This window comes from Cydia pomonella, chromosome 6 (genome assembly GCF_033807575.1).
Source record: "Cydia pomonella isolate Wapato2018A chromosome 6, ilCydPomo1, whole genome shotgun sequence".
NCBI lineage: Eukaryota > Metazoa > Arthropoda > Insecta > Lepidoptera > Tortricidae > Cydia > Cydia pomonella.
In genome coordinates this window covers 3,783,472-3,808,376 of record NC_084708.1, presented here as the reverse complement: position 1 = coordinate 3,808,376, position 24,905 = coordinate 3,783,472, and the positions used below count along the sequence as shown (strand labels likewise).

Here is a 24,905-nt window from a genome sequence, read left to right as displayed (position 1 = left end):
GAAAACGGATACATTAAACTGTCATTCGTCATTATTATTAGCAACGAATGGACCTAATGAACCTGCCTAGTTTATGAGTAAGTACAATATTATTAGGTATTAGATACAATAAGCTGCAGAGATAGCTGATCCCCCTGCTAACAAATTTCTATGCAGGGGGTCAGTTATCTCTGCAAGCGGCTGTAATTAATACCTACTGCTAGCACAGCTGTTAGCACTTTGCTTAAAATAAATACTTTTTATAATGATTAGGTAGATAAGTACCTACCTAATATTATTTTCTATTTACATATATAGGATAAGTACTTATTTAAAAAAGTTCAATTACTTAAGTGGAACCCAACAGTAAAATAATAGTATTTTATACAATCGTGGTATAATAGAGCTTTTCAGTCGAGTACCGTGTTTAGGCAACGAAGCTTGCTGAGTTATCTAAGTAAGGTACGAGATTGAAAAGCATGATTGTGTCACTATTGTATACAATATTTTTTCTACGAGTCATCTAAAATAATAGCTTTTTTTGAGAATTGGTACTTACCTCAGCTTACTTTACCTTACCTGTCTACTGAGATACTTATCTCAGTAGACAAAAGACATAAACGCTCGAAGCCATAGCGCCCGCCCGTCCCCCGCGCCCCGTTTAGTTTTTTGGACTATGGGAGCGCGGCGGCACGTAATTGGTCATTTTTTTATAGTAAAAAAAAATACTCTTAGAAAATGTCAAGGGCAGACAGCCAAAATGTATGAACCAGCCATTTTTTTTTGCGCGATTGCGGGGTTGATCTCATAGTATGACCTATATATTCATCCCGTAAATTATTGCAGATGACTAAATAAACACCCTGTATAAGGCTGCATACCGAAATAGTCAGACCAAGATAAGTTTTCAGCGATTTTCATAATTCTATAGAAGTTTGACGTTTAAAAATGGTTTAAGATAACCCGTGCACCGTCTGGGCTATCAAAATCGCTGCCAACTTATCTTGGTTTAACTCTAAGCTTCTAACTAACGGCTCTTAAATGACACCTATTTTGGTGCGTCCTTTGTGATGACGTCACTATCAATATCGGTCATTGCATTGAGATTAGGAATCGGAGATCAAATGCTATCGGGCCAGATTGACAAGGTTGGCGATAAACAAACAAAATAGATTCAGGATTTTGTCGCAAGGACAATAATAAGACGCAGTAACAATTTTAGTCGGGTATCTACAAAACTCGATTCCCTCTGACATGCCTACTTATCAAACAGTTAAAAACTTAAAATTTTAAACGAATACATGATTTTATCGTGTTAACTTACGTTTTTTTTTATCTTTGGCCTGGCGTTTCGTCAGGCAGACTGGCGAGAAATTATGTCAACATCTTGCCCTTCCTGTCTTCGTGGATTCCAGTGAAGGTGAAAAATATCATATCCCGTTAATCACATACCATCGGATGTCGTGAGTGTTGTGTGTAAAGTGACAACCCTAGCGTACAAGTGAATAATCAAGATTAAGTGCGGGTAGTTCGCAAAACCCGTGCAGCAAGATGTTGATACAATTCCTCGCCAGTCTGCCTGTGACCTCTAACGTCACGTTCGAAACTTCAGGCCAAATATAAAAACCCTAAAAACGTAAGTTTACGCGATTAAGTCCCGTATTCGTTTAAAATTATGAGTGAATATAGTCTTGTTTAAATCGATATATAGTTAAAAACGTTTCGTAGATATTAGTAGAAAAGGAAAGCCAAACTAGGCGGCTTGCCTTCGAATATCTACTACTGTGGTTAATGGGTAGGTAGATACGTAGATGTCCTGTCTGTACCTTCAGTAAATAAATTTCAAGTTAGTTGTTACTCGTTTTTACGAGGCGTGCCGTACAGTTGCAATCGTGGCCCACAAATGGTCTCGCCGGAAGATCAGCGCTGACCTTCTGGTCAGTAATATGCTGAGACGAGCCCATTTCGTGGTAAACAATGTCAATGTTTTAGTCTTTTTTGTAATATATATATACTTCTGTATGACATTTAAATTTTACTACGAAAATGATTTATGGGCTTTAATATCTATTTCTCAATAATTTAAATAACTACACTACAAACTAGTCTCCAAATTCGTTAATCATGTCACGACCTGATATTTATACTACTCGAATAGGACTCCAACTCCATCTCCATCACACGATAGTCATTTCCTCATTTGCCTCTCGCGGCTGCTCGCTCTGAGGACCCGCCTATTATTCAACGTTATAAAGGATATTATTATAAATGTATTTCTCTTAGCAGGCTGAACGGAACCATAAAAATTGGATAGGATAGGTATTTAAGTAGTTAGAAGAATCGATCAGTATAGAAGTAGATAGAAGCTTCAATAGGAGAGGTTAAAGTAGTGTCTTACCTGAGCGAATAACTCGCGAACGCGAAGCGGCGCGGCGCGGGTGAATTCAGTCCTTTGATACCTATGGAAGTGTCCTACGTGGGCGATCTCCGAATGCCGTTGGGCCGCCGCGCCGCGCCGCGCCGAGTCGCATTCGCCAGTCATCGCCCACGTAAGCCGCGCTGTAATACGAGTTGACCTGAGGTGACCTGAGTTAAACTCGACTGCGGTTCACAAATACGACGAAGTTGAAAGTATGGCTGAAATACCCTTGCACCATAAAAAGCAGGTTAAAAATGGTGCATGTGACAACCCTAGAGGCCTTAATGTTTCATCGTATATACAAAAAGAGAAAACGTTTTTCCACTTCGAGATATTTCCCGTTCTCCATGGTTTTTTAGTATGTTATTGACACAATGAAAAACTAGGTTTATAGATTTTCCTTTTCTTCAAAATTTGCAAAAGAAAAAAAATATTTTTTAAAAATTGCGAAATCTAGAATATTATGCTAAAGCGATCGATATCCAAATCAAAGGGATTTGTTACATAGTTAAGATTTAGTTTGTGGAAAACGTTTTCTCCCGAAATGCAATTTCATAGAAAAAATACCGTTATTTCGCTAGATTCGAAAAGCTATTCTTCCCTCTTAATGCCACTGGTATATAAGTATAAATAATAAATGAAAAAAAAAAACGTCTGGCACATTTAAATTGTTTGTCGATATAAAAACAATTCCCTACCTAATCTCATATGCCCATATCAAATAAGTACTTACTTAAGTCTTTTTAGGGTTCCGTACCCAAAGGGTAAAACGAGACCCTATTACTAAGACTCCGCTGTCCGTCCGTCCATCTGTCTGTCTATCACCAGGTTGTATCACTTGTATCACATGAACCGTGATAGCTAGACAGTTGTACAAATTTTCGAAGATGATGTATTTCTGTTGCCGGTATAACAACAAATACTAAAAGGTACGGAACCCTCGGTGGGCGAGACCAACTCGCATTTGTCCGGTTCTGATCTCATAAATCGACATGATGCTCTACTCTAACATAATAGTACATTACGATACAAGTGCGAAAAATAGGAAATTCGAAACGACTGGCGATAAATTAAAACACGACCGAAGGGAGTGTTTTAAATCGACACGAGTTGCGAATTACCTATTCGCACATGTATCGTACAACGTTTTACAGTATATATGGCCCTTTAAATGTTCGACACAGTAACGTAATATGCTACTTCTCGCACTAGTGCTATAAAGTAGCCCCATATGTACTGTAAAAGCTATTTAAAACAATCGGCCAAGAGGGTGACGGGCCATGCTCAGTGTAGGGTAGTTACTAAGGTCCGACCGAGATCTCGGTCTCGGTCTCGGTCTCGGCATTCTCGGCCAAAAATCGGGCCGAGATCTCGGTCTCGGCTCTCGGCCAAAATGGGCCGAGATTCTTGCCGAGACCGAGAATGAGCAATGAGTTATCATTGGTGAATATGAATTTTCCGCGCACGATCCCCGGGGTCTAAGCCACTCGTTGGTTGCATCGCCCGGTTGGTGTGACGTTTTTTGTGATTTAAATTGGTTTCATAGCCACATTTTAAGCCAATTACTTATCAAATACTAAGTGTTGGGATCGGATAGGCGCGGTTGCAAGTAATGACTTGTTCATTTGTTTCTTTTTCGTTTTGTGGTAGTTGTTATTGATGAATAAATGGGTGTATATTGTTATCGGGATGTAACTTAGATTAACTTGTTGTAAGTGGAAGATGACACTGGATATTTTGATAATAAATATATTTGTGTCAAAGGGAAAAAGCAAAGCAGTAGGTAAGTACAAAACGACACCTGTGGCGGATATTTTGGGTTACAATATAGAACTCTTTATTTTGATTATTGTTATTTTACCTCTTTTTGTGCACATCCGTACTGAAAAACCGGCCAAGTGCGTGTCGGACCACGCATAATGGAAGGTTCCGTACCTTCATATAATACAAAAAAGCCGTACAAGCAAAAGAGCGTATGTTAGTGGCACTTTTGTCGTTTTAATAAGAAGATCAGTTTTTTTTATAACTCTTCCATATTCAAAATAATTTTCCTGAAAAATTATTTGCTTATTTAGAATTTTTTTAATGGTTTTGCTCTCCCGGTTCAAAAGTTAGAGGGGATCACACAATTTTTTTTTAAATCGATTAATGTCAAAAGTATTTATTTGATAAAAAAAACGTTTTAGCAACCTTTCTGTATTTTTAAAGATCTATCTAATGATGAGCCACATGATTTTTTTTTTTACTTCTTGTTACATTTATACGGAGTATATATTTGAAAATATATTTTACATTATTTTTTTCGAAACTAAGAAGCGACTTACATAATACATCTACACCTACGTTCCAACTTTGGTTATAAAATATACCGTATAGTTTCTGAGTAAAATGGCTGTGACATACGCACAGACCGACAGACATAGGACATGACGTAACTACAAGGGTTCGATTTTTGCCATTATGGCTACAGAACCCTAAAAATACTGTTTAATAGCGCTAGGAATTGATTATGATAACTTTTTTCTGATAAATCGTCGAATTTCGATTATAAAAACAATTTTAGTGCAAAATTCGTATTTTTTCTCTATTTTATAAATTCTCGGTCTCGGTCTCGGTCTCGGCCGAGAATCCCATTGAATCTCGGTCTCGGCCGAGACAAAAAAAGCGTTCTCGGTCGGACCTTAGTAGTTACCATTCTGAATAGGCTAACCGAGGGTTATTAGTATCATGTACATTACAAACATAAGGGAGTACCTTAGCAGAACTTTGTACACTTTTACTAAGAAGAGAAGACTTTTTGCAATAACTCAAAAACGGCTAAACCGATGTTCGCTACAGTTTTCATTGAAAGTATTTATCAAGCTTTTGTTTTACAATTTTTTTCCTAGTCGACTAAGGAACCCTAAAAAGTACACCTTTCCCTGTGTATTGTATGATTTATATATACATATGTCAATTAAATCAATTTAGTATTTTTGACCATTTTATGGTGATTAAGCTATGATGCAAACTCGCTGCCTTGAAGTGAGGACAGAGAGCCTAGATCCTAGTCCACACCACTGATTTAAAAGGGTAATCAGGAACTTCGTAATTCTGACTGACATGACAAGTGTTATAGAGATAGACAATCTACAAAATTCATTGCTTGCAGTAGCCTACCGCTCACTTTTTCCTTTACAACACAAAGAAGGAAGTAGGTACTGTCTACAAAATAATAGAATCTTTCAATAAATTATGGTCTATATTTATTATACTTAACCAACACTGTTTCCCAGACATTTCAAATTATTCCATGTTACAAAAAATAAAAAAAATTAACTTGTTTGTTCTGTTAACCATAAGTGTGTCCTTGGACTGCTATTCAATAAAAAATACAGTCCTTTTTTTATTAAAACTAATTCAATTCATATCAATAACATTTTAAAACATTACTTTAAAATGTAAACTACCAATACTAATCAAGACTAATGACTTCCTTAGGTCCAGTTTTCCTAAGATGTTAGGCCAGATAATATAATACAGACATACATACATATATACATACACACAGATAAGGTGAAAGGAATGAATATAAATAAAATATTGATTAATTTTGTATATTATGTATTCTGAAGTTTGCTCACAAAGCCAAATTAATTACATAAATACAATTTAATGATAACTTTTATACAAGATATAATAATAGTTCACAAAAAAATCCATAGTGAAATCATGTTGATGGAGCTGTATCAGTGAAAAAAAAACGCTTATAATTCTTCCAGCAATGGGAAGTAAATGAAATATCAGTATCACTAGAGATCCAGTAGTTACAGCTAACACAAATATAATGTATCAAGCATATTGCGGGTTGCACTTGTGGTCATAGACAAGACACTTACAAAGACATTTAACTTTGTGACGATACACACTATTCTTTGTATAAAATTAACCAAATTTGATAACCATGAAATATATACATTTAAGTCTCCAAGTACATTTTTTTGATATTTTCATAGATGACGGTAAAAAAATATGCATACCTAGTATCGTAACGAAGCTACGTGTGAACGGGGCGACCGGAGCTCCGCTCAAGACAAATAAGGGCGAGGCTACATAGAAATGCGAGAGGATAACCTGGGGCGGCCCGCACCAAGCACGGCCCTCCCACTAATAATAAAATTTCCACAATTGTCTCTTCACAAGTTACTCGGTCTAGGGTGTTTAACATAACTTGCACTCTTAAAACATGATATATTTGTTAGTTTCGTCCACCCGGGTCGCGAGTGGGAGGCACTACGGCGCGCGCGCTCAGTTGTCCATGGCGTATCTCCGCGTCCACTCCTTGGCGTTCCGGATAGCTTCGCTCTCGTTCACCTTCCACAGCTCTGCGACGTCGTTGGCCAGCGGGTCGTCAGGGTTCGGCGCCGACAGCAGCGCCTGGATCGACAGCAGCACCGTGCGGATCTGCAGCGCCGGCGACCACTTATCCTTGAGTATATCCAAGCATATACGACCTAGCCGATCTATGTTAGGATGATATATTTTCGTTATAAACCTAACCTTAGGCGCCGACATGGGGTAGTCCTCCGGCAGAAATAGTTCTAATTTAAACAGTCCACCTTCAAATGGCGAGTCTTCTGGACCCGTGACGATTACGTGGAAGTAGCGAGCGTTCGTGTCGCTGGGCACCGCACTGATCCCGGGCACGGGCTCCTGCATCAGTCGCTGTGTCTCTTTGATTATTCTACGTGGTAAAGCTGCCATTTTAAATATGCGGTCTAGCGCAATTTGTCAAATGAAAGCGAGTAATCATATAATTGTATAAAATATCTAATTGTCTTTCCACTGCACGTGTTTTCGACGATTAATGAGGCACGTCTTTAGAATTAACCAATTATAACAGCATTTTAACCATGATATTGCTGAAAACGCGACTACAAAAGCGATACAGATACTTCAATTTTCTTATTATAGTGTAGACTATAGACTTTTACCATAAAGAACACGTGCAATATAGAATTGGATGCGTTCCGAGTTCAATACAAGTAGTGATTGCAACTAGAAAACCGGTAATTTGTCCTTTGTGACATATGGAACCCCTCTGTGGTATGGAACCCCTAAGAAAAATTGTTTAAATTTTTGAACGTTTGTCTATTGTCAAATTACATTTGACAATGATTTGACATGCATATTGTTGACATTTCATAAATGTTATGTTAATAAAACAATTTCACTTAAATTTCTTTACCGGTGCAAAATCAAATAGCAAAATATAACGTAGATTACTATCAAGGAAACGTATTGGAACCGAGATTAAACAATCATCGTTGGATAAATAATAATTATCATGCCTGGAGATGATAATTTGCCTGTGATATTAGTCAGCGCTGCTGATACTCCTTCCGCGTCAGCAATAATATCAGGTATCCGAAAGAAGATAATATTTTTTAGTCCCGAGTTGCAAAACCAAACTCCCCAGGCACCGCCCCCAAGATTTTTTTACAAAAATAAAGTTTCGTGGAACAAAAAGCAGATAGATTAAATTTTCGACCATTTTTCAGAGTTGAAGCATGACGGCACCGAGCCTCAGTGCAACGGTGTATCACACGACAGCGACGAGGAACAGGATTCGGCGCCCGTATGGCACCTGACCAACAAATACTACAGTGCGTCAGTTTGTCTGCGGGCGCTGGCAGACAGTTGTGAACCAGACCCTGGGGATGATGTGCAGGCACATATCATATATCTTACTGAGGATGAGGTTAGTGGACTCATTTATTTCTAACTTTGCAGGTAACAGTTTAGTGGAAGAAATCATGGTATGGCAACTTACTTGACCAGTATGTACTATCGCATTCAGCATCAGTTGAGCATGCCTAAGACTGTTATCAAATGCACCCAAGAAGCGGTCAGTTATTTACATTAATAATAATAATAATAATAAATATCTTTATTCAGTAATAAAGGACAATATTTGCTTACGTTTTTGTTTACATAGATATAGTTATTAATTAACTTAGCAAGTAGATATAGTACAGTACAGTTACATGGCCAACTACAGTCCCTAAGTCAATATAATAAGGTGTACAATTGGTCAATTAACTGCACTGTTTAGATTACAATAAAATAATATATGATCAACATTTCATGAATAAAGTAAGCTACATCTGTTCCCCGTACTAGTATTCAACTGTATCACGGTGGAAACAGGATTCGCCATCCTCTATTTTTAATATGTTAACATTGTTTACAATCAATAAGCAACCATTGCAACCAAATTATCCACCAATGGAAGTAGTCTGTGATTTTTGACCAGTAACATTCACTAAGTAATATAAACCTAAACTGCCTTTACAATACGGTACAAATTATAATAGATACAGATAGATTATAATCAAGGGGAGTGGCGATTTTTTAGACTACTACCAGTTGGCGTATAATAACTTATATCCCCATTTGTAAAAAAAAAAGGGATATTTCCTAAAAAGGTAGATTGTTGATTGAAAGTTCGTGGTTTATTACAACATTTAAATAACATTTGCACTGTCTGTGCTGCCAACTTGTCTTCGTCTGAGACTAGTAAGTTTCTAAGGTTACAATGAAATGCTGCTACAAATTAGAAAAGCTGCTGTTAAATTGAATATTTCCGAATTAAGACTTCGTCAATTGAATTATTAACCCTTACACTGTACGATTTATCAACCACATAAGCGTCAACAGAATTTGAACTTAGCGTTTGGATTTAAGGTTCAAATTAGATTGCACTTTCGGGAAATGGGACTTGTCTTCATGAATATAAGCTGGATTCATTGGAACATGTTTGGTTTTTTTTTTTGGAAAATTTGTTGGTTTCAAAGGAGTCTATTCTGAAACAAAAATCTATATCAATCAATATTTCCTGCACATCCTGTACTTATTGAAATATAATAAAACTTGATTGTAATACTCTTGTTTCTGACAATTAGCACCTTTCATGGTCTCTCTAGTGTTGTGTGATAACAATGATATTTGTTTTTACAAGTTGTAAATGAAATTGAAGGCCAACTAGGCCATGATTTTTTTTATCACCCTAATTTCAACCACTACAACAGTTCTGAAGATTATCAAATTATTTTAATAATGTCTTTATCAACATGGTTTTGTACTTATTGCTCATTTGTCTCTAAATGACCTGAGGGCTTACCGCGAACCACGTTCGACGTGTTGCCTCCCTGTCACACTTACGTAAGAATTTACTAGTGCGACAGAGAGGCAACACGTCGAACGTGGTTCGCGGTAGACCCTCTGGCCGCGTAGCCAACGTTACAATCGTACCGTAGTCATCTCTCTCTATCACTCTTCCATATTAGTGCGACTGTGACAGTTGCGTTTCGTTCGCCACGGAGCGTGAACGATATGTGCGTTGGCTATGCGGGCTGTTTAGATAACAGCAAAATTTTTGTAAAAAGTTTGTCATTGTTTTTAAACTTAAGAAATTGCTTCCAATAATTTTCGCATTATGTTATTCTATTAAGAAAATAATTCATCAGTGTTCAGATGCTACCGCCTGCGTGCGTCGCGCGGCTGCCGCGCGAGCGTCCCGCAACGCCGTCCGCCTCATCGCCGCCCAAATAGACCACGAACCCCCCGCCCTAGCGACATGGGCGCGAACATCACACTACGAACTAGTGCCGCTACTAGCGCCACCTGCCGATCAAGATGAGGATTTCCCCGAGACGACAGGAGTAGCGCGCTTGCGTGAGGCGCTGCATGCGCACGCGTGGCCGGGGATGCGCCGCGCTGGCGCCGTCAGAGCGCCCGCCCCTGACTTGAATGGTAATACGACACACAAACACACATATAATCTTTTTGGCAGAATTCCATTACTTATTATAACAATTCACAATTCGGCGTATTTACGGATTTGCTTGAGTTAGCTGCCATAAGACTGGAATGGAATGCCTCTTGAGACAATCTGGTCACAATCTGTAAATTATTTGTAATAAACAATTTACAGATGACTCATCATCCGACTCGTCATCTTGGGGTTCGTGGACGGGCGCCGACGAGGCGGGCGCAGTCGAGCGAGCAGAGCAGTTTGCAGACGCACTAGCAATGCTCCCGGCACGGCGCGCTGAAGGTGACTTTTTCACATGTTTTTCATATTTCTATCGAATGGACGAGTGGTCATGGACGGTCAAGTGTAAAAATATGGCTCCACGCAACTTTCTCAAAAATATGTCCCATAACTCTTAATTCGCCAACAGAGGAGCTATGGGACATATTTTTGAGCAACTTGTGTGTACCCATATTTTAACACTTGACTGGACCATGGGCGTAACAATATCAGCAATAAACCCGTTACATTTTGAACAGTGATTCCTCCATTCATTTCCAGGACTTCGATTTAGCTTTGGAACATTTAATTTTCATGTAATTTCCCAGCTTTGTGAGAAAGTTTCCAACTTGCATATTAGACCGCGACTCGCGAGCCAGGAACAATTTCTATGACCAATCCTCCCGGCTGAAAACTCGTGTAGTGATAAACGGCTAGGTATGATGAACCCTCGTGGACGTCAGCTGCCGCTCCGTTGGTGGGTTGAAGAATGGCAGCCACCGAAACACGTAAAACAAAAAAAAAATGTCATCGCCTCCCGTTTGATACTTTGTCAAATGATAGTTCAGATGCTGTTGTTAGTTTAAAAAATCGTCAGCGGTGATAAAAACATCAGCTGGTCGCATGAACATGTAAAAAATAAAGCGCTATATCTTTTATGATAGCAAAACAAATCATGAAACGTTGCATGTAGCATTTTATCACGCGTAATCGCCTAAAAAGCCATCAACGGATTACGCAATTTACACATTACGCATAGTTTGCTGCACATAAAGTGGTAGGCGCATATTTTTAACATGTTCATTTTACAACTGACGGTCATTCCACGGTTTTTTAAGTTTAAAACAGCATCTAAACAAAGTATCAGCCGGTTGGCGATGACTGACTAAATATGCTCCTGGCCCGCTGTCTATATCTGTGATTGCTGGTGGTAGGTGGTATTATGTACAACACTGTCAACTTATATGTGTGTTCTACTTATATGCGAATGTAGAGTTTATGAAGAAAGTTTTGTGCTTGTTGTGTTTATATTCCGCCAATAAAGTAATAATTATTATTTAAGGTGACGACGATGCAGCTAGGAGGTTACACGCAGAACAACTGGTGGTTGCTTTCTGTCGCGCGCTGGGTCATGACTTGAACTTAGATGGGGACTTATAGAAATTCCTAAACAATACTCTCTGCATATTACTTCTAATCATATTCCGAGACGTACCCGCCTGCAGCGAATAATCGAGCGGGGGGCTGGCATACTGGAGTCGCGAGTTCAAGTCTTATCAGACTCTGAATTTTTGAAATATTGTAATTTTGTAAGCAGACGGTTAATGCTGATAACATTATTTATTCACTCGTTGACTTTATTAAACAGGTCTGCTAAAAAGGTTGTTTTTTTATTTAAATAAAAAAAGCGAAATTTGATCTCGCAGTTTTGCGTCAGTATATTTCGTTTTTTTAGCATTAGAAAAAAGGTAAACAATCTTGACGTTTTTTTATTGAAAAACGCTTTTTAAAAATCAGTTATTATTATTTATGAAAGTATGAGAATGTAAATGATCGTATATGATTTATAATTGTTACGAATTTGCAGTGATTTATTTTTGAAAAGTGCTTTTTCATTAAAAAAATACGTCAAAATCGTTTACCTTCTTTCTAATGCTAAAAGAAACGGACTATGAAGCCTAATATCTTTTTTTTATTATGGCAACAAACAGTCATTACATCAAAATATACAATAAATGGGCTACGGAGAAGATAAACAGTGCCGAAACCTTCTTATTTACCAATTGTGCAATCGGTTGCCTTGCCATGTCTTCCAAATATCCATATATCCATTATTCCAAATCCATACCATCCATATCCATAATTCCAAATATCCATTTCTTCTATTCTATTCAAATATATGATACCAAAATATCATTGTAAATCAGTTGTACTTAATTAAGGCGTGGTACGCCCAGGCTTCTAATTAGTCAATAGACATTGTGTCGTTCACGAGTGAGTGATTTAAATGATCTTTTGATTCAATTCAAAAGCTCAGTAACTTATCTACCCCCGTGTTACTTGCTCGCTCTTTCCCACTTATGAGTCGAATGTACTGGCCGAGCCAAACGAGTGAGACGAGGCGAAGAAGCGAAAGAAATTCGGAGCTCTTCGGAAGAATTCGGAGGGTGTCGGGAGAACATGGCGGAATCGTATCGCGTGATTCGCTACTCGCTTCTACTCACTCGTGAACAATATAGTCTACGCTACAGGATCCACTGAGCGAAATGAGTAATATAAATATGTACGCGAGCGAAATATATGAATCAATATTTTCACCTCAGCAGCTCGAACAAGCCTACTTTCGTCACTCTGGGGAGTGACAAGAGTGCGACTTTCCTCACTCCAGAGAGTGACGAAAGTGCGACTTTCCTCACTCCAAGGAGTGAAACAAGCTTTCGGCATAATGATGATGCCTTTCATTCATGAATGTAAATAAATGTGGTTAACTTTACTTAATGTTGATTTCTTTTTAACCTTCAATATGTTGTCACTACTGAGGCAAAAAGTTGTATGTGTCACACGAGAGCAAAGTTATTTTACATCTCGTGTTTTTGACTACCTCGCTACGTTCAAGATTCTAACTTAGAATCTTTCGCTTACTCAGGACTCAAAATCAACTTTCCTCTTGTTGCACAAATAACTATTTCAACTCAGTGCCCATCTCTACTTCTAATTCACAATAAGGTATCACAAAGTAACCAGGATTACCTCTCCTTAGTCTAAGGCCTGAGTGGACGCTTGAAGCGGAGCGTTCGGCGGGGCGTGCAGCGTGGCGTCGGGCTCACAAGTGATTTGAGCAGCGCACGCCCCGCTCCGCTGCACGCTCAACTCGAGCGTCCACACAAGCCTTACACTTAGGCTCATAAATTCGTAATAAAACGCTAGAGTTCGTGTCGTATGCGTATATTTGTAAAAAAACGATACAAACGCAGATATGTGCGCCGCTCTAGTGGGGCAGGTTCACGCGGATAAGCTTTACCCAAAAAAGGTAGTCAATGCTATTTGAACTTTTGTGCTTGTACAATTTTCTTGTTTCTACTTAGGTACTAAAATTAACCCTTTTATTCCAACTTACTAATGGCTGAACCATTACTTTTTTTAAACGAAAATATTAAATAAATCAAATACATTTCCTTAACGGACTTCAAGGCCGCGCGTAAATTAAGAGGGAGGAATTTGTAAAAAGATGTCTAATAACCTCGTAAGGTGCATTGCAGTGTACACTCCGTTTGAACCTTTCATAAAACAAATAAAGTAGCATTGACATATCTTAAGGGCCTTACGGGCGATAAGGATGGGGCCAGTACAGCGGTGTCACGCACACGAATTCGAGCCAATCGAGCAATCTAACGCCACAACGCGATTGGTTAATGAGTTCGCATCACACGCGCGATTGGTCACAACTGATACTGCACGATTGTCTTGAATTCGTGAGTGACACCACTGAACTAGCACCATTCTTAGTGTCCGTAAGGCCCGTAATTAGATATATTTCAATGTAAAATAGCATTTCTTTTTTCTCAAACAAGATTCAAATTAAAAATATAATCTGCGATAATACAAGGTGTATCCGTATCAGTGCAAACCCGCACACTCGAGCGCTATATCATTATTAATAAGCCTCACTATTTTTATTGTGATGTTAATGTATAATTTTAATATAATGTAAATATAATAAAAACTTAACCTTACCCTACTCCAAGTAGAACTGTTTCAATTGCAAATACAACTTTAATCTCGTCGTTTGATCGCTCCGCTAATAAGGCTGTGGACCGGCCGCAAGCGGCGCGCCATGCGGCAAATGAACGATGAAAAAAGCGCCGCTTGCGTCCAGTCCGCAGCTTAACAATAACAACTATAAATTCATTTGATCGATGTAAAACACAACAATAACATCACCCGTTACGTTATATATTTATAAATATATAATATTTGAACATTAAATTTGTAAATATAAGCTTGTCAGGTGATTTTAGGAACTAATGTTAAATTATACGAAATGCATATTGACAATCTTAGCGTTTTTGCTTTTCCATCTCTTAACCCCATACACAGAGCTACTAAAATTAAAAAGGTACAGGCAACCTTACATCTTGAATCAAGATATATTTCATACAAAACAATTTTTAAATGTAAATATGCAATTAGCAAATGAAAATAAAACCAATAGGCCAATCAAATTAGATTTTTTTTTCGAAGAATTAATTTCCAGCAAGTTTTAAATTAAGTAATATCTTAATTTGGTCCTAAATGCGTGTATACCGAGTTTGCACAATGTCAGGTGATTAATCTCTGGAAATTATTTACTCTAACCGCTTTTTTTAAAATCTAATTTGATTGGCCTAAGCCCGAACGGGACTTGAATCCGCAACCTTTCGGTCCTGGAATTTCCAATATCATGTGGCATTTGTCCGACATTAGACGATCAGCGAGTTTTTATAGTATTTCTAATAAATTCATATTTTTGGGTCAACACGGGTTCTAAATTCTGGATCTGCATAAAAGTTAAAAAAACTAAGCATATATGATAAAATTGTCTATTTAATAACAATATAGTAATTAACAGATATCAAAAATAAATTAAAACAATTTGTTTTTTAAAAGTGCGATATCACAGAATAATAAAGGTAAATTGGTTTATTTCCAACTGTTTTAAGAGTCCAGTCTATTCACACATGCGTTTCTTACGCTACTCGCTTTTCTCCGCCGGTCAGACAACTGCCTTAACAGCTTGTGTATGGGTACTGCACACATGATTAACATACCACACAGTTCATAACAAAGATACATTGATCGCGTAAAATATGTAGTCTGAAACAAATTTGTGCCTCGAATTTGACAGGTAGAGGGCGCTATACATTATGCAGTAACCCTGGGTGTCAAAAGTTGGCGTTTGGTTTACATGCGTGGCAAGTCGCGGCAGGCCGACGGGGACGCAGCTATGCGGTGGAATGGGATAGCAATATCGCTTGCTCCTCTAATGTATAACTGCGTCCCTGAAGCTTGCCACGCATGTAAATCAGGCTTGACAATACAGTAAACAAATCAATTACAGGCGCATTATGGCTGTCAAAATACGGGGCACGTTTTTATCTTAAGGCCAGTTCAGACGGGACAGTCAAATTGATAGTTTGATCAGGAATTAAGTTGCGTCAATCTCAGCTAGCGTACACGTACAAAATTTAATCACCAATTTTAGATTATGGTGACAGTCAAGTTCAAAATTTAAAAAAAAAAGCCTCAAACGGGCATGCATACTCTTGTCGAAAATTGGCACTTGCGTCCGCACCTTCTGATTTAATCGTTAACAATCTAGCCTGATTTACATGCGTGCCGAGACTTGCCGCGTCAGGAAGGCAGTTATGCTATCTCATTCCACCGCATAGCTGCGTCCCTGACACTTTGCAAGTCTCGGCACGCATGTAAAATCAGGCTTTACAATCGAATCAAGTGAGATCGGCAAGTCAATGTCATTTTACGTTCAATACAATTAAATTGTCAATTTAATCAGATGTTGTTAAAATTGCCCGTCTGAACGCCCACTTAGACTTTATCTCTACCGCAATCAATAATCCTTTGGTTCATAATAACTACTTCAGAAAATTGAATGATTTGAAGAAATCTAATGCGTGCTGATAACGACGTTTCGTCAGTCTAATAAGCCACTAAATTTAGCACCGGTTTTAAAACTATAGCTCACAACACGGTCGTTGTATATTATTAATTAATTAGTATAATAATCAATTGATATTTTTATAAATGTCGCAACGAGAGTTGATGGAAATGGATTGCATAAGTAATGGTAATGTAATGCAAAAGTTTACAGTGGTAAAATAAATATTATGAGCTCGACAAAAATAAAATTATATATAAATATTGTACAAAAATAAATCAAAAGAAATTATTCACGGGAATTTGTATTATTTTGCTAATGTTATTTACACAGTAGCGTAGTACCTTACTAGACACAGTCATAGAGAAATAAGTAAGCATAGAGTGTTCACTCCATACATCAGTTTTCTTACCAAAACGCTTATTATTTTCGTAGTCGACATCTAGCGTCAAGTAGCGGATTTATCAGTACCGGTACTTGACACTAGATGTCACGAGTGTCGCGGCTGACGGAAAATAGATTGCTCAACAATTTACAACTAATACAAGCAGGAGTTGAAAATAGACTTCAAACGTAATAAGTTTTTGGCAAAAATTTCATTTTTGGTACAAGCTTTTATCGCTGACTGTACTTTTCTTTTCACAAGTAACTAATACTCATCGAGACAATTAGGTTACGTTGTTTTATCACAGAGTTCCTATGGCCACCTCCTGTCTCCATCATCAGATCACCTCGATGGTACAATAATATTGCATTGTCATCGGACAATAGCTATACAGCTATATATGTATGCAAATTTTCAGCTTCATCAGAAACCGGGAAGTGGGTCAAATTTAACTTGCAAGATTTGATTACAAACAGACAACGGTCAAGTGAAAGTAAATAAAAGCTTGTAAAATTCAATTAAGTATCATCTAATTTCATACTGGCAGGCAAAGACGCCTACTTATTATTTTTTGGTCTGGTTTATGAAAGAAATCTGGTTAAACACATTTCAAAAAAATCTGTCAAAACATGACGCTATCAAGATAGTCAACTCTCGTTGCAACAGTAACTACCAAGCGTTTGAGGGACGCTACAAGCCGGGGTGATCCCGCCGTGGCAAAAAATATCACATGTCGAGCGAAGGCACTTCAGAGCGAAGCTCGTCGGACGAAGCGTAAAGCCATAGACACACTATGAGACAAATGTCCCGGCGACACGTCGGGCGAAGTCGTACGAGTTCGCGAAACTTCGCCCGACATAGCACTACTTAATAGGATACTGGAGTACGTGATATTGCCAGACTTATCGGCCACTTGACCTGTTGTCGCTGTGTCGCGGGAGATGTCGCCTAGTGTATCCGTGGCGTAAAGCCGGGCCACGACATCAGCGACAAGCGTAGCGACGAGCGGAGATTATCGCTTTTCGATCCTTCTTGCAGTAATGTCGTGGTCGGGCTGTGAGGCACAAGGAAGCGGTTTTCTGAAATATTTTCTGCTTTAAAACAGTCCTGGCTTCCAAAATACCTAATTTGTTTGGGAACTGAAAAACGGCGATCTCATTCATTTTTCCGCACAAATATTTGCTTAAAACTCGTCAAATCTATTTAGTATATTTTAGTTTTAAAATTTGTGCTGCATTCGGATATTTTGGAACAGTTTTTGAAGGATTTGTTAAATATTGGAAACTCGTGAGATCTAAATATTATAAGATTCGTATCTATAATTTACGGAGATATAATTACAAGATACAGTATCCTCGTGTCGCCTAATGTACATTAGAATGTATATTCTGTTTCGATGGAACGTCAACTTCAATTAAAAACGAACAAAGTAGCAATTCATTTATCTCGTATAATTATACAAAAACTACAACTAAATTCAAACTGCTATAATTTTATATGGTAAGCGGCACGAGGGTATATATTTTAGAAAACCGTTCCACGCCTAGAAAACCGAAGCGGCGCCCTTTGTACTTAATACTGTCAAATACCTCTACAGTCAGCAGGCTACGTTATCCTGCTTTTCAGTTTCAATCTTTTCAGTCTGCGTTTGTACCTTCTTAGGGGGAGTGTGAAGCAAGTCGGGGTTGCGGAGTAAAGCGGAGAAGTACTGCACGGCCGCGCGCGCCATGTACTGGTCCTGGCGCGCCGGCCACCAGCCCTCCAGGAAGCCGATGTGGCCGCCGCGCGCGGGGACGGCTAAGGCTACGGCTTTGGAGGCGGCGACTTCGGCTAGAGGGAGGACTTCGAGCGGCTGGAACGAAAAAGTGAATTTTGTTTAGGCTAGCTATACAATGTGTATAGTACGATGAATTTTATCGACAAATCACCCACATGCCTATGTTTTTTCTCAACCATTTTGAAAGTGCACCCTTTCAAAGTTTTATGCCGCCAAACAAGACTGCACTTGGTTAATGTATCTGTCCATTTACTTATCGCACATTTAAAAAATAATAATCATTCGATAGCTTATGAATTAGGGCATACATTTCAAGCATAAATGTCACATAGAATTTTCAACAATTACTCGAGAATTAATAACAAAGATAAAAATTGACTTCAAAAATTTACTTTATTTTACATTTTATCTTGTTTTTTCGAAAAGTAGGTCATTGACCTGCACTATTTTTATTGTTGCATGATAGTACAGGATATCAGCTAAAAGTTGAAATCAAAATTTAGCCCTAGACATTTCACATGTCACACGAGTCCAAACAAGACCCGTTGACTGATTATTATTTGAGAAAAAAACATAGGTAACCTACCGTAAAGTGACCTTCAAAAACGCGCAGTATTGACCGCACGCGCTAGTGAAACAACAGGGTTGACTACGCTTAAAAAAGATGTAAATATACAGCATATAATACCTGAAAAGGGTCATCAGCAGCGCATAAACACAGCAACGGCACACGCACAGCTCCTAACTTATCCCTCAGCGTAGCCGCGCGATAATACGCCTCGACGCTCCCGAATCCAAAATGGCGCGTCGTGAACGCCGCGTCGAACGCCCGGACTGACGTCGCGTTCTCCACTCGGGCGTGTTCGTCGGAACCCGCCGTCACCAGGGAGTGGGAGCACACCGTGCGGCGCAGGTTGCGGGCCATGTGCCGGGACAGGAGGGCGTTTAGACCGCGCTCCATGCATTCTGAGCCTGTCAGGAAAAGTTTTTTTTGAGACGTGAAGTCAAGTTTGGATGTCAAGGTGATTTGAGATAATATGACTAAAAGGCAATGCAAACGCTGTAACAGACTGGCTTTTAACTAATAATTACGAAGAGACACACACGCACACATACACACACACAAACAAAGCTGTAAGCTTTGTCAGCATGCTACTCGTAATTTAATTTAATAGCTTGATTTAAACTTTAACTAATTCTATAAATATTTTTTGTTGTACCTTTTTCTAAATTGTATGCTGTTTTACTTTGTCATAACGTAACCTCATTATCTTTGATCATGAATCTCTTAACTTTTAATTAATAATTATATTTAAGGGGAGGCGCACTGTTTATCCTAAATCAGAGGTTCGCTTACTTAGAAAACAGACCTTCTGGTTTACTTTTAAGAATCCTTTTGTACAAGTTTGCTTATAAAATTAGTTTTAAGAATTCTTTTGTACAAGTTTGTTTGTTTATTAATTAAATAGTAGTTTGGGAACAAGATTCTCGAAACATGTACCGTAAAACCACCCAACTATAGTCCAGTACTGCAACTATGGTCCACAAGTTCAAAAGGAAATTAAGTATCTATACCAATGTTCCTTGTGGTTTACTCCTAGTTTTACCTTCCATTTATAAACATACTTTGCCTTAGAACTACAAAAATATAGTAAAATACACACCTGAACGAGAAAAATTGAGTTTATTTGTGGACCATAGTTGGGAGCTTTGGACTATAGTTGGGTGGTTTTACGGTATACAAATTGTTAGATATACTTAACAGGTTTAAAAAGACACATTGTAAGAGCAATAATATCATTATCCCTTTGAACGCTAAAGCGCACATCTGACAAGCGCGGCTACTTCATCCATTGCTAAGTTTGTCATTACAACTGATTCTATAGGAATATAATCTATGGTCACTGGAGTAAGGTAGGATGTTTCCTCTGACATGTCAGGATTTTTGGTCCTTTGTCAGCATTGCGGGGGAGTTGACGAAGCTAGCTAAAAGTTTGAAGTTGGGCAGAAGAAAGGTAACGTTATGATGTAAAGGGGTTTGAAGGTCCCATTTTTTGGTTTTTCGCTTATATCTTGGAATATCTATTGCCTAATACTGGCGTCTGACGGCTAATACTGGCGCATCGCCGGCCCGTTCGGACACGGCTTCTATATAGCAAGGCACTTACCTCGCTCAACGTCCAGCGGTGAAGTTACAACCAACGCCGCGTGCACCCTGGCCTGTTCTCCCGCTGCGACCAAGTATACTGTCCTATAAGTCCTCCCAAGGACACGCCAACGGCTAAGAATTACCTCGTTCAACATCAAGCGATGAAAACGCAACTAGCGCCGCGTGTACTCTGGCCTGGTCTCCCGCTGCGGCCAGGTACTGTTCCAGTATAAGTCCTCCCAAAGACACGCCGACGGCTAAGACTTACCTCGCTCAACATCAAGCGGTGAAGACACAACTAGCGCCGCGTGTACTCTGGCCTGGTCTCCCGCTGCGGCCAGGTACTGTCCCAGTATAAGTCCTTCCAAAGACACGCCGACGGCTCAGACTTACCTCGCTCAACATCAAGCGGTGAAGACACAACTAGCGCCGCGTGTACTCTGGCCTGGTCTCCCGCTGCGGCCAGGTACTGTCCCAGTATAAGTCCTCCCAAAGACACGCCGACGGCTAAGACTGGCGCGTCGCCGGCCCGTTCGGACACGGCATTTACGACTTCAGCCAAGTCCTCGTGGCTTACGGCGCAGTAGAGGCGCGGCGTCTGAAAACGAAAACATTGGTATAGTGCCATTTTATGTATACCAATTTCTTGAGGTGCGTCCAGATCTTGCGAATGCTTTGCGAAAGAGTCGCTTACGAGTACGGTTCGCGAATGTCATGCTAGCAGCGCATTCGCCAGATTTGAGTACACCATTAGATGAGACAGGTACACGGTAGTACAGTTCGCGATCACTAGTTACACGCACTTACAATTTCAGTAGTATTATTATTTTCGTAAAACATTTCTTTAAAAAAAAAACATGTGTTTTTCCACAATATGTGATATTTCAGATACTGCATAGATACTGAAAGAGAAGTCAAACCCTTTGTTTGTTATGAGCCTAAGGTATTCGGTATTCACAATAAGGTCTAGTTTCCCCGCGTTAGAAGGACTGATTGCAGTAGCTTTCGTAAAGCGCCATTTCTTGATATCAGATTATATAATAATAACGGACCCTTTGTACCTTTCGGATGCAGCCGGGGAAATCTGAGTAGGAGTAAAAGTTGTGTAGTGTAGGTATTGTGTTGTAAGTTGTGGTGTGACTTGCCTTGAGTTTGATCCCTGCCAGTCCTCTGTAATGGACCACGACGGCCTGCGCACCGACCTGTCTCGCGGCGGCGCACATAGTCCGCCTGCGAGCCGCCAGTTAGACCCGGCAGTACTAGTAACACTGGTGCACCTTCACCTGTTGAATTCTCTAGCCAGTCCAGGGCTTCTTGCCCGCGATATATAAAGCCCTGTGGTAAATAGTTACCGTGAGCTTGATCCCGCCCAGTCCTCTGTAATGGAACACGACAGCCTGTGCACCGAGCTGCCTCGCGGCGGCGCACAGTGCCCGCACATAGTCCGCCTGCGAGCCGCCCGTGAGACCCGGCAGTACGAGGAGCACTGGTGCACCGGGGCCTGCTGAATTTTCTAGCCAGTCTAGGGCGACTTGGCCGCCGTCTGCTAGCCGTAAGACCTGGAAAGATTAGGCGGTTAGCGTACGGGGCTGAGATGACACGGATAATAAAAATATTGCGTGGGTTGCGTGGGTATGCCAGGGTTGGCATGCCAACTTTGTCAGAAGACAAGTCAATTTAAAACTCCAAAAGCCATTTTAGGGTTCCGTGGTCAACTAGGAACCCTTATACTTTCGCCATGTCCGTCTCTCCATCCGTCCGTGGTCGTTAGTGCTAGAAAGCTACAATCTGGCATGAAAACATAAATCACACATCGCAACAGAACAGTAAAATAAAAACTACAAACAATTTTTTTAGAGTAGTAGTCGCTTTCCTCTTAAATGCGGAAAAATGGTGGGATCAGCTACAGGCGTAGCACTTTGAAATCGTTGGCAGTGAATGTGTTAACCTCTAATATATAATATATGGTCCATTATACATACCTCTCGCCGGTAACGCGCGTGTGGCAACAACAACGAGCGCAATATGGAACCCAGGACAGTCTGCAAGCGCGCCTCCACGCACCAAGGGGTTGGCCAGTACGGTGTTTGTAGTAGCGGCACATCTCGCTCGAGAAGAGACCGTAGGGCTCCCGGACCGCATACTAGTAATGGCCTCTGCAAAGAATATCGTCAATTGATAGTTTTTAAATCTACCATGTATTTTTAACCATCTGCACAAGTTATTTATTGATATAGAATGAATTAGATATTGTTTGTTTTTCCATGTTACTTAGTAATAAATTGTTATCCCTTCAGATTGCAAATACTGTTTTTAATTGTGTAACTTTCTGACATTTCAAATAGACATTCCACCTCCAGACAAAGGGTTATTATCATTACTACTACCGTTCGCTTCAAGTTGGCCGTCGCGACCGTTACATGATAACATCAATGGTACAATCACGAAAACGACATAAAATAAAAAAATTCGTACTTATTTTTTTAATGCTAACTTTATTTTTTGTGATTGTACTAAATGTAATGTAAAAGAGTGCTACACAGACTAGGCAGTTACATTTTGACTTCATGTATGAATGGCATATTGTTGTCTAGGTAAAATATTGCTCATCAACATGTAAGCAATGCGTGAGGATTGCATTTCAATTAATGTTTTATACATATTAATTTAAGTATTGAAACACAGCGAGCGTGATGGGCTCCTTTGCATCTGGAGGGTGTGGGGCGTTTCTTGTAAATAGTTCTTGCGTTTGTTAATTACATTAGGATTTAGTTTATTTTAGGCTCCAATTTTTGTAATACTGTATTAAACAAAGTCACTTTACTGTAATAACTCTATGTGTATATCTATTATGTAAATATAAAAAAATCATTTAAATATGTAAATCTTAAAAAAGATTAAATTATTTCAACTTTACACTTAACACATCTATTACACATTTTTGTTGAACTTGTTAAAGGCAAACCTTCAAATATCAACATCACATCACTTGTGCAAATGGTGACACAAGTAATGACTTGTGTCTAATAATAACCAATGGGCTATTATTAGAGATTAAGTCAATGCTGAAGGTGTGTAGGTAATAAAATATATACATTCATTTCTAAGCAGAAATATTATGACAAAATTAAAATTTAATGAATAAATTGCACTGGAGGAATATATGGGCATTTAATCACATTTTTTCCTATGATCATGATTGTAATTTATTATTTCTTTATTGTATATTGTTTTTAATAATAAATAAGCCTCTTATACGCCTAGTACAGAGATATGGTATTAAATCTTATTTGAGATTTGGCTTATAATTAGTCATAATATTAATAGTAAGTCTCTTTTTGACCCAGTGGGCAACTGGTAGAGAATGCCTTAAGGCATTAAGCCCACCATTTGTACTTAATATTTTATGTGCAATAAAGTATAAATAAATAATATAATAAAATAATCTAAATTATTTATATGGTTAAGTCGATAAAAAATAATAGGGTAAATGCAATAGTTTTTCCTTATATTAAATACAACACAAAACTTCCTAATTTGGAGGTTTTTCAGTATTCTATAAATAAGGAAAACGCAAATTTTGTTTTAAAGACTGTTATATTAAATCATAAGATTCATAAGTCTGGAATGTTCTAGGAGAATCTTTTAACTTTTTTATTGCTGATTACTATTGTATGTTCCGATAACTGAATTACACATATACATGCCCTGCACTGGAAAGCGTGGGCGGCAATCGAGCGCTAACCACTGAAACAGTACTTTAAAAGTACTTCTGAACTTTCATTGCAATATGAAACTAATAAGAAAGTGCCTATAATTCAAGTGTTACTGTCCGATCGATATCCACGGGACGCAGTGCAAGGCAAGAGCTTATACTATTAAGATAATGGATTTTACCTTGACTACTTCCACTAGATAATAGGTTATGTACAATACAGATAATGACAGGCCCACCAACAACTCCTTCCGCGCTTCAAGCATGTACATAAACATTCCCAACATCCTGCCGGTAAACACAACTTTTAAAACAAAAACACTAAATAAAAAAGAACACAACGTTAGTTATTCATGTGAATAACTATTCTAAATACTGATAAGTTCGAGTGAATCACTCATCACTGCACCCAGTTACAGTGATACGAAACACTGCGGAACTGTCAAACTGTCGGTGTCACTGTCATGTGCGATGAAGCGTGAAGTAAAATGTCAAAATAGAATACGTCAATGATAATGTTCAAGCCATATTTAAAAACTCGTCGCTAAAAGTTTTGAACAATAGCTTTATAATCATGTACAATTTTCACGGGATTTTAATAAAAATCAATCCATGTTTAAATTATACTTTTCGTACATAACATAAGCTGAGCATTAGTATTTTGTTTTATGAATAAAGCAGTTATTTTTATTCAAACTACCAAATTTTTAGAAGATCAACGTGCAAACTTGGCATTATTCATGCTACAAGT

General features: G+C 38.8%; 3 protein-coding genes across 3 annotated transcripts; 1 reads left to right on the top strand and 2 right to left on the bottom strand.

Annotated features, from left to right (window-relative positions):
• Nucleotides 1–5,984: 5,984 nt before the first annotated feature.
• LOC133518731 (ubiquitin-conjugating enzyme E2 N) lies at nt 5,985–7,381 on the bottom strand. The gene has a single exon (XM_061852415.1). The coding sequence runs from the start codon at nt 7,139–7,141 to the stop codon at nt 6,686–6,688; it is 456 nt and encodes a 151-aa protein (XP_061708399.1). The 5' UTR covers nt 7,142–7,381; the 3' UTR covers nt 5,985–6,685.
• Nucleotides 7,382–7,467: 86 nt separating this feature from the next.
• Nucleotides 7,468–11,853, top strand: LOC133518726 (uncharacterized). The gene is made up of 5 exons (XM_061852406.1): nt 7,468–7,800; nt 7,939–8,138; nt 9,907–10,192; nt 10,374–10,496; nt 11,536–11,853. Exons 1-5 carry the CDS (start codon nt 7,725–7,727, stop codon nt 11,631–11,633), a joined length of 783 nt encoding a protein of 260 aa, XP_061708390.1. The 5' UTR covers nt 7,468–7,724; the 3' UTR covers nt 11,634–11,853.
• A 1,549-nt stretch (nt 11,854–13,402) lies between these two features.
• Nucleotides 13,403–24,603, bottom strand: LOC133518734 (protein ABHD1). The gene is made up of 6 exons (XM_061852418.1): nt 24,337–24,603; nt 22,422–22,595; nt 21,792–21,998; nt 20,833–21,037; nt 18,979–19,262; nt 13,403–18,365 (listed from the first exon to the last, which is right to left on the bottom strand). The coding sequence occupies exons 1-6, from the start codon at nt 24,439–24,441 to the stop codon at nt 18,111–18,113; spliced, it is 1,230 nt and encodes a 409-aa protein (XP_061708402.1). The 5' UTR covers nt 24,442–24,603; the 3' UTR covers nt 13,403–18,110.
• Nucleotides 24,604–24,905: the final 302 nt, after the last annotated feature.

Coding starts and splice junctions, on each gene's coding strand:
- LOC133518731 (XM_061852415.1), bottom strand. CDS start 7,141: ATGGCAGCTTTACCACGTAGAATAATCAAAGAGACACAGCGACTGATG.
- LOC133518726 (XM_061852406.1), top strand. CDS start 7,725: ATGCCTGGAGATGATAATTTGCCTGTGATATTAGTCAGCGCTGCTGAT. Junction 10,193..10,373: donor GCCCGCCCCTGACTTGAATG/GTAATACGACAC, acceptor AACAATTTACAG/ATGACTCATCATCCGACTCG. Junction 10,497..11,535: donor CCCGGCACGGCGCGCTGAAG/GTGACTTTTTCA, acceptor TTATTATTTAAG/GTGACGACGATGCAGCTAGG.
- LOC133518734 (XM_061852418.1), bottom strand. CDS start 24,441: ATGTTGGGAATGTTTATGTACATGCTTGAAGCGCGGAAGGAGTTGTTG. Junction 22,596..24,336: donor ATCTAGTGGAAGTAGTCAAG/GTAAAATCCATT, acceptor TATTCTTTGCAG/AGGCCATTACTAGTATGCGG. Junction 21,038..21,791: donor TGGGCGGGATCAAGCTCACG/GTAACTATTTAC, acceptor TTTCGTTTTCAG/ACGCCGCGCCTCTACTGCGC.